The sequence below is a fragment of the Platalea leucorodia genome, assembly GCF_965183815.1.
Source record: "Platalea leucorodia genome assembly, chromosome: 9".
NCBI classification, from domain to species: domain Eukaryota; kingdom Metazoa; phylum Chordata; class Aves; order Pelecaniformes; family Threskiornithidae; genus Platalea; species Platalea leucorodia.
Window position 1 is genome coordinate 11,221,210 of NC_138831.1, and position 12,180 is coordinate 11,233,389.

The following is a 12,180-nucleotide window of genomic DNA, read 5'->3' on the forward strand; positions in this document are numbered from 1 at the left end:
TCTCTAATACAAGTGTTTGCTTTAATACAAGTGTGCTAATTTCTCTCAAACCCCTCATCGTCATCAGCAGCAAAGCACCGATTGTTGAATGATGAATGACTTCACTTTTCCAGCTCCAGCATACGTTTGCATGTCTGAGAGCAAGAAATGTGTGAAACTCACACAAACTATTGGAATTCCAGCTCCAGGGACTGACAAGTAAATATGAAGTTGCACGGTATTTCATAGAAAACCCACAAATTATATGTTTGCCAGGTTAAAGTTGATCCTTTGAGGCATGTGCCAAGAAAAACCCCTCCTATTAGCTATACCAAGATTCCTCCATCGTTTAAGACTGCAGCTCGGTTGAGGAGTTCATGCCTTGTAAACTGCTGAGTTTCCCTAAAAGCAGCCAGAGGCATATAATCTTTCGCTAAGCTATCCATAAGGAGCTCTGCTAGCTTGGGTGAATCAAGTATGTGATAATAGATTACACTGAATAAAAATGGAAAACCACAATGACAAAATAATGTTATAATATTAAAATAAATCAAATCATATAGTGCCATTATTCTGATACAGAATTTTTACACAGCAAATTTGATACATATACAAGAAGTCAGGCAGCCCATTACAATAAACTTCAGGGTTCCTTTTTTAATATAAACTACAACTTAATACATAGTTTGAGATGATCAGGTAGTTTTACACCAACTCAAGTAACACTGACGTCTTCTCATCTTAGAATACTAAAATAACAAAATCTTTTAATGCTTTGAATATTGAAATGCTTTGGTTCCACCTGCCACTTTTAAAAAGTGTAAAAACTACATCTATTGGTTAAACTTTTACCCTAGAGCTGTGCCTAACTTACAAATACAGTTATATTAATAAAGATACGAAATGTAATGTAAATACATTTTTTTGGCAATCGTCATATGCTTCACACTATGCAATTACTCAACTCTCAGTTCAATTCAAGCATTCCAAAGTGTAAAAATGTGGCCAAAACTTTCCAAAACTGACAATCATCTTGGATGTTTTCATTCTGGGGTTAAGCTGGAACCATGAAGACCATGAGACAGTTCAGAAATTGTTAAGCTCCTGCCCTCAGAAAGCAGTGTTGCTTTAGCAGATGTCATTTTGCTCACCCCAAAGTGAAAGCATCTGCCACCGCGAGTCCCTTCTGAAAACCCTGGCCACTACAGCACAGTATCTCATCTTCAGTTTTAATGTTGGTGAGGCAGGAAAGTATGGTAAAGGGTTTCCCCTGGCAAGTACCTTGTTTGTCACAATAACAAGAAAAAGAATACATTGAGTGGCTCTTTCTAGTGCAGAATAGCTCCTGCTAAAAAAAGACATCTTCTTTTCTGAAGTCTGGTAAACATTTGAATTTGCTGGGAGAAGTCCGTACGCAGGCCAGGCCGGGGAGACACGGGCAGGTGTGGTGCATCCGCCGCCCGGAGAAGGGAACCTGGGGACAAAGAACACAGACATCAGGGACAGGGAGCACAGGCGATGGTGCTTGGGATGGATGGATTTGATGAGCAGCAGGGATACGGGGAACTCTGCCCACTTTCCTCCACAGCAGGAGATCCCCATGAGCTGCAGCACAGGGGCCGGAGAGCAGATGGCAAAGCCAACCCCATTGCATTTCCCAGTCAAGCCACAGTTAAGAGCAAAATGTAATGGTCCGTGTTGCTCTGTAAATCTACATCTGTGACACATGTTATCCATTTACTCTCATTTCATAAAGGCATTTGTTGTGAAACTACACTGGCCTTTAGCACGATGTTTGGCGGTGTTTACTGTGCAGGGGTTTCTGCTTGCCCTGATTCCTGCATTGCCATAGCCACAGAGTAGCTTGTCAGCTGCGTAGCAGGACTCGGGAACTGCAGGATCCCATGGTAATGCAGGCTGGAAGGGATCTCTGGAGGTCATCTCGCCTGACCTCCCTTCGGAGCAGGATCCCCTTGCCACAGGGCAGACGTTTCTCATTTCATCCCACCCTCCTCCAGCCACACTGTGTTGCAGGGAGCACACATACGGACTGCATTAAACAAATGTAACTGCGCCACAGAATGCATATGCACTGACACTCTTTAACAACTTGATTACAAGCTCCGTCTTTTACAGGAGCCGTGCCTCCGCCAGCACATGAGTTGAGCAGGACAGCCCGGTGGGACGGCGTGGCTGGGAGCCACAGTGCTGCTGGCCAGCAGTGTGCACCGAGCATCCAGCGGGATGCAGTGAGGGAAGCACAGAGGTACAAAGCCACCGCTGCCAGCTGGGCAGGCAGCCCTAATTCCCTCATTTCCTGATTTCTGGGCATTTTGAGCCTGCAATTTTAATATTCTGAGGTTGCTTTGTGTCAGTGTGCAATTTTTTTCTTTAAGAAAGTCAAAGGGAGAGAGTCCCACATGTTCCCCCGTGCATCACGCCAAGGACCTGCCTAACTCCAGTGACACCCTGCTGGGTGCAGGGGGCGAGGGGGGGGGGGCTCGCATCACCTGCAGTGCCCTGGACCAGCACCAGCCCCCTGCCCAGCACCTGCTGAAGAGCAACCCCAGAGCGAGATTCACCATGGACTTTCCCACACCATCCGCCACGGCCCTGTGAGCGGAGAAGCCACCAACTGCGGGTGCCAGGGACTCCCTGCGGGAATCACACCTCTTGGGTGCCCACGCACAGCGCTGCAGAAAAACCTAAAATCTGAGCTCCTCGGGCTGGTAAGGCTGACTCAGAGGTACCTCTCAGCCCTCCGACAGCTCAAGTGATTTATTCAAGACATTACATTCACTTCAAGGAAATGTTCATTTCAGCAGGACTCCCACGCTGAAGACGTGGCTTAATAACACACCTGGCTGGGGACAGGCAGCCGGTGACAGCTCTCCAGGACGGGTGCTTTGCCGGGGCGTGCAGCTTCTGCCTGCGCAGGCAGAACCCATGTGCCTGGAGCTGGTGCTGGTGATGCCGGCTGAGCTGGTGCGTGCTTTGCCACGCTGTGTGCCCAGCACCAGGTTTTAATGAGCGTGGGGCGATGGGAGTTTGGGGGTGAAAAGGAAACAAGGAAGCTCTGCTGCCAGCTCTGTCTGCTGACCTGGCAAACCTCACCTGCCTGGTCCTGCCTGCAAACCCTTCCTTCCCACCTGCAAATCCTGCCTCTGCAATGCCAACGGAGATTGTTAACGGCATCAAGCCAACGCCATCTAGTTGCTGAGAAGGAAACCAGAAGGTGGAAACCCAACCACCAGCCATCTCCTCCAGGGTATCTCCAGGCCTCTCTGGAGGTCCCCGAGGAGGTGGCATGGCCATGGTGGTGCCTGCTTTGTACCTGACCTGCAGGCAAAGGAAAGGTTTTGGTGCTGAAGGCAATTGGGCTCCCAGCTGCCCCCTACCCAAATATTTAGGGTAGAGGAACCATTGAGCAAACTCTCCATCCTTAAAAATACCTAATTTCACATACTACAGTAAATCAATTTGCTTTGTGTTTGCCATAAAGAGCAGTGGGGTGAGGAATCTAAATTTAAGATTAACCTCATAAAGCTTATAAACATTAATGACTGTGACCGCAAGTCTGGGACGGACAGGCATCTTCTCTGATTGTAATTATGTGGGCAATTAGCTTAAAATACATCAGACAGTATAAATTATTACCCAAAAGCAATGAGCTTATAAAAAACCTAGAAGACAATTTCTCCTGTCCTGAGACTCCTGTTAATGTAAAGAGCCCTTAGAAGAAAAACCTGCTACATTACATAGTAAAAAAGAGAATTTTGTCCCCAGTATCATAGCAGAAGATTTAAAAATTTAACTGTAATAGAACAGAGCCTTGCACTTCCTAAAACTGAGGAAATAAACCATAGATACTGAGCTGAGAAGCCAGGCATTAGATGAGACAGTGAGAGAGGCAGCTACCTTGCTGCACATATGTAATCTAAATTTATTGCCGTGGTATCTTTCACATGCGGTGACTCTTGGGCCCTGCTCTTACCACCAGGTTCTCAAGCTCCTTGGTAACAACCCGCTCAATCTTTTGTATACAGATTGTATTATTTATAAATAAACAGCCTTTTTCATAGTACATATAATATACATAATTACATAACCTTAAAAATGTATTTGTTAATATCATTATATTAATAGTATAGTGTATCATATAATAATGTACTAATATGTAAATAGTGTTATATATATGTGTGTATATATGTATAAATACATTTATATTGGAAATTAATAGGTAGAACAGAAGCAAAGAGAGCCTGCGGTGAATTTTCTCAAGTACAAGTGTGTGCCAATGCTTTCTCAATGGCTTTTGAAGGCACCAGTGGCTCTCAGCCTCTGGAGGACAACTGGACATTGCTGTTTGATGGCAGGGACCATGCTGCAGTGATGCACCAGGTGTCCCAACACTGGCTGGTGATGTTTTTATGCTTGTGATGGGACCTGGTCCAGTTCTACTGAGGTCGGTGGTGTTTGCTACACTCCTGCTCACACGTGTAGGCCTTGGCAGGTTCGGGCTTGGGAACTGCTAAGGCTGTTTTGGATTGCGTAATGAAGCAAAACAGCAACAACAAACTAATAAGAAAACAAACTGAAAAGCGTGTATTACTTTCCTCCTCGGATTCTTTTCAGCATAATTCTGACAGTAATGTATTTCCTGACGTAGATACCTTCAGCACTATTTCCATACAGATGCAAATGGCTGGGTATTGTAATGCACGGGATGTCTCCCTGCCTTTTCACCACCTATAGTTTTTATGCAATGTGACATACACTGCAGTATATTCCTGTTTCTTTCTGCCCTGCCAGCGCTGGTCCCACAGCCCCTCAGTGACGTACTCACTCGGTGACTCAAAGGATGGCACTCCTCTCCCAAATTTCCCATCGGCGTGCACATTCGCAGGCTGCGGATCCAGAGGCTAACTGCACAGCACATCCCTCCTCCGCACTGCTGGTCTCGGTCGCAGGCCTGGAGTTCAATACAACATTAGGCAAATAAAATTAATAATAAATACATTCCAGAAATAAGACAGATCAGGTGCTCAAGAGCTGCCTCTGACACCCCACAAGTTATCATGGCTCATTACGGCTGAATAACAAGATTTAAGGCTGGTTTGCAATACTTCTATCTCCCATGGATCTGAACATACAGGCTCCTGGCATGTTTTAGAGTTGAGCCCAGGATGTTTAAAGCCGCGACCACATACAGAGCTGCTCAGGGCCGAATCCAGGACTGTCAGTGATTTACAGTCCCAGTTTCTAAGCACCGATGGACCGTGGCACATCCCACTCTGCTTTCCCAGATCAGAGCCTGGGTGAGCTCAGGCAGGTGCAAGGACCAAGTGCACCAAACAAACAGAAATCCTATCCTACAGGGAAGCTAGGATAGGAAATTATCCATTAATTTAAAGACTTCTAAGTAACTATTCCTTCTAGTTTCTTATGATAATATCGTATGGTTGAGTGCCTTTGCAAACGCAAGACTGCATGACAGTGTTATTAGAGAAGTCCAAGTGGAAGTAGCTAAAACAGAAGTTTAAATAGGGATTCTGTGGTTGTTATCTAGAATTACATGTAACTAAAAGAGGTCTTAAATGTGTAATAGAAAAAGCTTTGCATAAGTGTCCACGCCCAAGAAAATGCTACTGTGGTAGCATTCCCCCTACAAGGGGGAAAAAACCTCAGCCGCTTACCCAATACATTTTTTGGCTTAGATAAGCACAAACCAAAATACAAACTATTGGGTATGTTTTAAAAACCAGAAACTATGAAGAGCAATTGACGTGTTAGGGTTTGAAACAGGTTACTGCATATCTTTTGCTTATTTTTTAAGCAAAAGCTTATCAGACCTCTTACTATATGAATTTAATGCAAAAACCAGTCTCCTTTCTCCGACGAGAAATTCCATGAGTTAAAGGTTCTGATTACACCTCAAAGGTAAGCTTAATTAACTCACTTCTCTTTTAATGTCTGACAGCAGGAGTGATAGACCAAAGGCACTGGTCAGCAGTACAGAAACAGGCAACTTGTAAAAATGTACATAAAAGATGATAACAGCTCTGGGGAAGACTGCGTATCGGAACAAACATTCGCTTGAGCAAAAAAGCTTACAGATCTTACCTTGGGATTTACATGATAAATGCCATTAGGCTGTACTCTACTGGGTAAATATTACACTAGTTTAACCAGCAGAAGCCAGATCAAAATACGTATTTACAGATCAGCCAGTAATTTAGGAAAAAGCTGTTGCATTAGAGTCAAGCTGTTAAATAGCGTGTGTAACGCAAATGGCTAGCACTCCTCCTAAACACACATTTAACGAAGCCAACAGCTCTGTGCTACAGGTGAGCCCAAACACACAGAGTATTTACTTATAAGACTAATATGGCCATAAAACTACCACTACAACTTGCCTGGTAGATAACGTTTACTTTCTAACCTCTCTCTTAAAGAAAAAAAAAACGCTGCAATGATCTAATTTTGCACCAGTCACAAAAAACTGCAGGTCCAGTGATTTTGGCTGCCGCGAGCACACCAGCATCCACTGCTCGGCTGGAGTGACAGGCTCTGCTATTCCTCACCAGCCAGCTCCTGACCCCCTTTTTATCTCAGTTGTGTCTCAAACCCCATCTATCTCCATGGGACCGGTCCTGGAGTGAAGTACCACTCAGCTGCAAAACAGGTCCGAGTATGTCCTAGCCAGCAAGGGTATCTAAAGCACTGTACTGAACAATTTATTTTTGAAACTCAGGCACACATATGTACATCTGGCAGAACTTCTAGGGCTCCCCTTCCAAAAATGTGTGACAGGTTTTGAAAATATTCAACCCAAATGCTCCTGCCCACACCTTATCTCCAACGTGGAATTCATACTGCTACTCCTAATATTCACAGGACACAACATGAAGGACATTCCTCTTCAGCACCCCATTTAAACACAGTTCTGTGCGAAATCCAGCTCAAGGAAAAAGTCCCAGGTGAAAGGCCGGCTCAAAGCCGACTGAAGTCAGCACACAAACCACCACTGAAGTGAGGAAGGTTTGAATCAAGTCCTGAAATTGCAAAGGAAAAGCACCTTTCAGGCTCAGAGGATGGGGACGGGAACACCTACGTCAGCTTTTGTCTGAGATTTGCCCATTCATCAGAAGCCAAAAATGCATCAAAGTGGTTTAAGCAGAAATGCCCTGCAATAGTTAATAAATCAACATTTTCTAGTTCTAATGTATTTTTACTTTCTGAATCTGCTTTGTCCTTGATCTATTATTCAGTGCTTCACAATTACTTTATTTAATGGGTTAATTATGCTTCAAAGGTATAGCCACAACTCTCATAACAGACTTAGATAAACTGGTCCTCCATTGCTGGAAATATTTCTACTTAAAAGGAAAATTCTCAAATACTAAAAAATTCCTTCACACTCTCTGCTCTGAAAATTAATCAGTCCTGGGTACTGGTCCGACCTCCAGAGAAATGCCTAGGAGCTGTTTCACGGACTTCAGTGAAGTCCGGACGGGGAGCCTGGGCAGCCACGGAGTAATCCGCTGCCGCGAGTACAACTTCTGGTGGTTACAAAAGACATGTGAGCTCTCGAAGGAATGCAAGCGCTGCGTTATTAATCCAAAGCAAACACTAAAAAAATCATTTTACTTGAGAGTGATGCAATGCTTTGGGTTAAACAACGTCTTTGGAAAAAAAATATTTTCACAACCAAAGTAAATCTCAAGCCTAAAAACAACAACAACAACAACAGAGGACTCATTTGCAATGGGTGGCTATTGAGGGAAAAAAGCAGCAGAGTCATACTCAAAAAAAAACCAAAAGCAGCGTTTTGCGATGATTGCAATACCGGTGCCTGCCGTGTAAGCGGTAAGGCTGGGGGAGCTGGCGGAGCTCGGGGTGCCCAAGCAGGAGGTGCGGTGCCCCGAGCCGGGCCCTCCCGGGCAGGTTTGGGGGCGGCCGGGGCCGGGGGCTGCATGGCGGGGCAGCCTCCAGCCCCGGAGAAGCAGCGGGAGCCTCTGCACTCTCACGGACCAGCCTGGAGACACCCCCGCGCCGAGTCCGGGCATCCCTCACCCCAAAGGGACAGACCCCGCACCGGGGCATCCCTCACCTCAGAGACTTGCAAGTCCTGGTATCACCCACTGCAGAGAGACGCCCCGTATCCTGGCACCCCTCGCTCTAGAGAGACCCCCGAGCTCTGGTATCACTTGGTCCAGAGAGACCCCCGGCTCCGAGCGTCCCTCATCCCAGACAGACCTCCATGTCCTGGCAGCACTTATTCCAGACAGACGCCCAAGCCCTGGCATCCCTCATCCCTTGGCACAGCCCTCCCTTCTCCGTCCTGGTTATCACTTATCCCAGCGAGACCCCCAGCTCCGGGCATCCCCCACCCTAAGCGAGACCCCTCTGTCCTGCCATCACTTATCCCGGCCAGACCCCGAGCCCCGGCAGTGCTCGCCCCAGAGAGACCCCCCAGCTCCGGGCATCCCTCCCGGCAGGGAGAGCCCCCCTACACCCTGGCATCGCTTATCCCCGCCGCGTCCCGCTAGCACTCACCGCAGACAGACCCCCAGGTCCTCTCCCCGCTCCCCCGGCGGAGCCCCCAGCCCCCCACCGCCGCACGCTTTCCCGCCGAGCCCCCGCCCGGCTCCCGCCCGCCTGCGGCCGCCGCCGCCGCGGGTCCCGTCGGTGCCGTCGGTCCGGGCCGGCCCGCGCGGTGCCGTGCGGCGGCGCTCACCCCGGTGATGACGGCCCCGTGCCCCGCCGCCAGCAGCAGCAGCACCAGCAGCAGCACCAGCAGCAGCAGCACCGGCGGCGGCGGAGCGCCGCGCAAGCTCCGCATGCTGCCGTCCCGCGGCCGCGGCCCCTGCGCTCCCCGCGGGCGCAGCGCGGCGCAGCGGAGCCGGGCGGCGGCCGCCCCAGCCGTTATAAAGCCGGGGGCCGCCGTCGGCGGCAGCGTGAGTCACCCCCGCCCTGGCAGCGCCGCGGCCGCGGACCAACGCGCGCACCCCACCGCGCCCAGGTGCGCGGCCGCGGGACGAGACTGCGCGGCTGCGGGGGGGGCAGCGGGGGCATCCCTCAGCAGGTCTGGGGGGGACATCCCCCAACATGTTGGGGACATCCCCCAGCAGGTCTGGGGGGGACATCCCCCAACATGTTGGGGACATCCCCCAGCAGGTCTCGGGCAGACACCCCCAGCACGTTGGGGACATCCCTCAACAGGTCTGAGGGACATCGCGGGGCTGGCTAGGGAACATCCTGCAGCAGGTCGGGGGCAGCACACAGCAGGTCCAGAGGGATCCCACAGTAGGTTAGAGCTATCTCGTGGTGGGTCAGTGGTAGTCCACAGCCACTGGAGTCAACCTGGAGGCCTGTCTCAGCTCCAGTGCCCATGTCCCCTCTGCTTGTGCTCCTCAAGCTCCCCGGCCTGCCGCAGCCCCAGCGGTTCTCCTGCCAGCCCCAGCCCCGTGTTTCCCCTGCTCCCCTCTATGAATGGGAACTGCCTGCAGCCCCCGAGCCCCAGCAGTGCTGTGGGCATGGCCATGGTGGGGGACACACACACCTGCACCTCACCTTGTCTGGGGCAGAGGAGCATCGTAGCAAATTTACCCCACAGGTCCCGCAAGAATCAAATCAACCCCAGTTCCTCCTTACTGCACTTAGCCCAAGAAGTGTCAATGCTGAGTAGAAAAGTAATGCTCTCGTGTACTTCTTCACCTTACTCCTTTGTGGACCTGTCTGAGCATCTGGGCACTCTGGAGCCCAAACCCCCTTTGAACTCATGTTCTCCCACTCCCCCTCCTGCCTGCGCTTGTCCCCCCTGTGGGGGGGCTGTGGGCAGCCCCTGCCCCTGCCTGTGCCCTCCCGGCTCCCGCAGCACCCAAGGGCACAGGGAAGAAAACAGCTCTCTCCTTCGGCAGGGCTGGCTCTCACCCAAAAATCTGTGAGGAAGATGGTGGGAAGAAGGGGCAGGGGGAGCAGGGGCCCCCATTTCAGAGGCAGTGTACCACTAGCTCCTTCCAGCCCTAACGCCAGGCCATGGTCTGATTGTCTCGGTGAGCTTCTCTTTCTAGATGTACACTGCTTACATTTAACACAAGCCAAGGTTTAATGACTAATGGTGCTACCTTTGGGCACCTCCGTCCCCTGTGGAGGGAGGACATCAGAGCCCAGTGACAGTCAGTAAAACACGTACAGAGTTTCCTTCCCTGCCTCTCAGTTTCTTCTCTAGTTTCTTTTCCTTACTGTTCCAGCTCTTTATACTTACTTCTTTTTACCTTTCCTCTCCCTAACTCCCTTTTTGTCCCTTTTCCTGCCTCTCCACCCCCACTTCCATCTCTCACGTCCCTCTGCGCTGCCCACCCCCTCCAGTGTGTCCCGTTCTCACACATAGGTCCCTGTTTTCTCGGATTTTTCAAATTCTCTTTTTCCAACCAGGAGGGCTGAGCCTTTGCAGAGCCGACATTTCCCTGAGTCCTCAAACAGTCGCATTCTTCAGCTGAGGTGAGCGTAAGTGCAGCTGAAGGGGAGCATATAGCGCACCGCTTGGTTCAGCCCCGGTCAGGAGCTGTCGAATCGATTCCTTAGCGGCATCCCCTCGGGGGCTCAGTCTGTCTGGAGGTGTTTTCATTACAAACATGGCCTTTTTGGGTGCTTATGGCTATTTTGTAAAAGTGCACTCAAGACAAATATGGGCTGAGTAAATAGAGCCTTACTCCAAGGATGCTTTAAAAGCAAATTGGGATATGCCAATTTTGATGTGAAAGTACTAAAAAAAATTAAGACACATCCTTAGCTGTTGTAAACCTGCATGGCTGGCCTGAACCACCACCAGTTTAAACCAGGTGAAGGGATTAGCTTGTTTTAAATTTTATTTGTATCCTAGAAACTAAAAACGAATGTAAACCAGGAATGATTATTTTCACAATCCCCAGGTGCCTAGAACTTTAAAAAACAAATTAACATTTTCAGCTCTAAACCTCCTGATCCTTCAAAAACACTCCAGAATTGAGGGGAAATAAAAAAGAGGAAGAATTTTGTGCAGTTTTATGTAGGTCAGTCATTTCTTATAAAAGCCATTTTACATGAAAGGTATCATTTATGAAAGGTTGCCAGTCAAAGGTCAGTGTTGTACATTAATATGGGTATGCTATAGACTTACTGGCATCCACTCACACACCAATATTCTTACTACCAACTTGCTCTGGAACTGATTTGCTATTAGAAGAGATCTTACACATCTATATGGCCTTTAGGTGATTACAAAATTGTAATGAAATGTTAATTAAATCCAATTAAATGGTTACTGTTCTTAAAAAAAGTGAAAGTTGAGGAGGTAAATCTCTGAATTTCAGTGTCATTACCTCCTAGATAATTGTTCAACTACAAAAGTAGTGAAAATCCACGAAGTGTCTTAAATGTAAAGCTTCGGATTGCCCATCTCACAAATGCACGAGAATTTCAGAAGTCCTTTTATTTCTTTTGATCCACTTTGAAGGATAGCCTCGTATTAGTTTTCTTAGTTTCAAAGGCTTTTTTTGCATAGTTGGATTTTTACTGAACCAATGCATTCTGAAACCTGTAACATTTCTCCTAGTATTTCTTTCTATCTTTGCTGGTACAATAACAAAAATGCCCCAGAGTCTACTTGGGGACATGAGGAACAGCACAGTGTATAACCCAGCCTAATGCAGAAGCAGCTTTCCAGCCTCTCTCTTATGTTATCATAATTAACACAGATATCTTCTCCATTCCTTCACGTAGATACTTTTCCAACTGACATCTGCAATACTACCCCAGTGTAAATGAGTCTACCTCATAAATATGTTTTCCCTTCCATATGAAAGCACCCAGCAGTAGGATCCAGTGTAGTCACCCTATAGGTAAGGCTTCAGTGGAGTTACAGCTTTGGCTATGCTTGGGAAGGGCTAGGTTTCTCCCCAAGAAGGAACCCAAGAAGTCCCATTTTCAGATCACCTTCACAAATCCACTAAACATCTTCGACCATAAAAACTCTAATATCAGAATTCGGAAATACCACTCCAAATTAATCACGATACTTTAGATTTGACACAATACGTTAACAATCATCCAAAAGTCCTCAGTTGCTTTAAGAACCCAGAGTAAAATACCTATTTTTAGCTTTCAGTGCCGGTGGTAGCTCTCTCTGGTTCTTCTCAAAGCCTCAATTTTACTGAA

The 12,180-nt window shown here is 48.1% G+C and overlaps 1 protein-coding gene across 1 annotated transcript; it reads right to left on the reverse strand.

Annotated features, from left to right (window-relative positions):
• Positions 1-1,327: 1,327 nt before the first annotated feature.
• On the reverse strand, positions 1,328-8,824 carry PROK2 (prokineticin 2; the record flags this gene model as incomplete). The annotated part of the gene is made up of 3 exons (XM_082321380.1): positions 1,328-1,453; positions 4,826-4,951; positions 8,720-8,824. The coding sequence occupies 3 exons, from the start codon at positions 8,822-8,824 to the stop codon at positions 1,328-1,330; spliced, it is 357 nt and encodes a 118-aa protein (XP_082177506.1).
• Between the last annotated feature and the right edge of the window lie 3,356 nt (positions 8,825-12,180).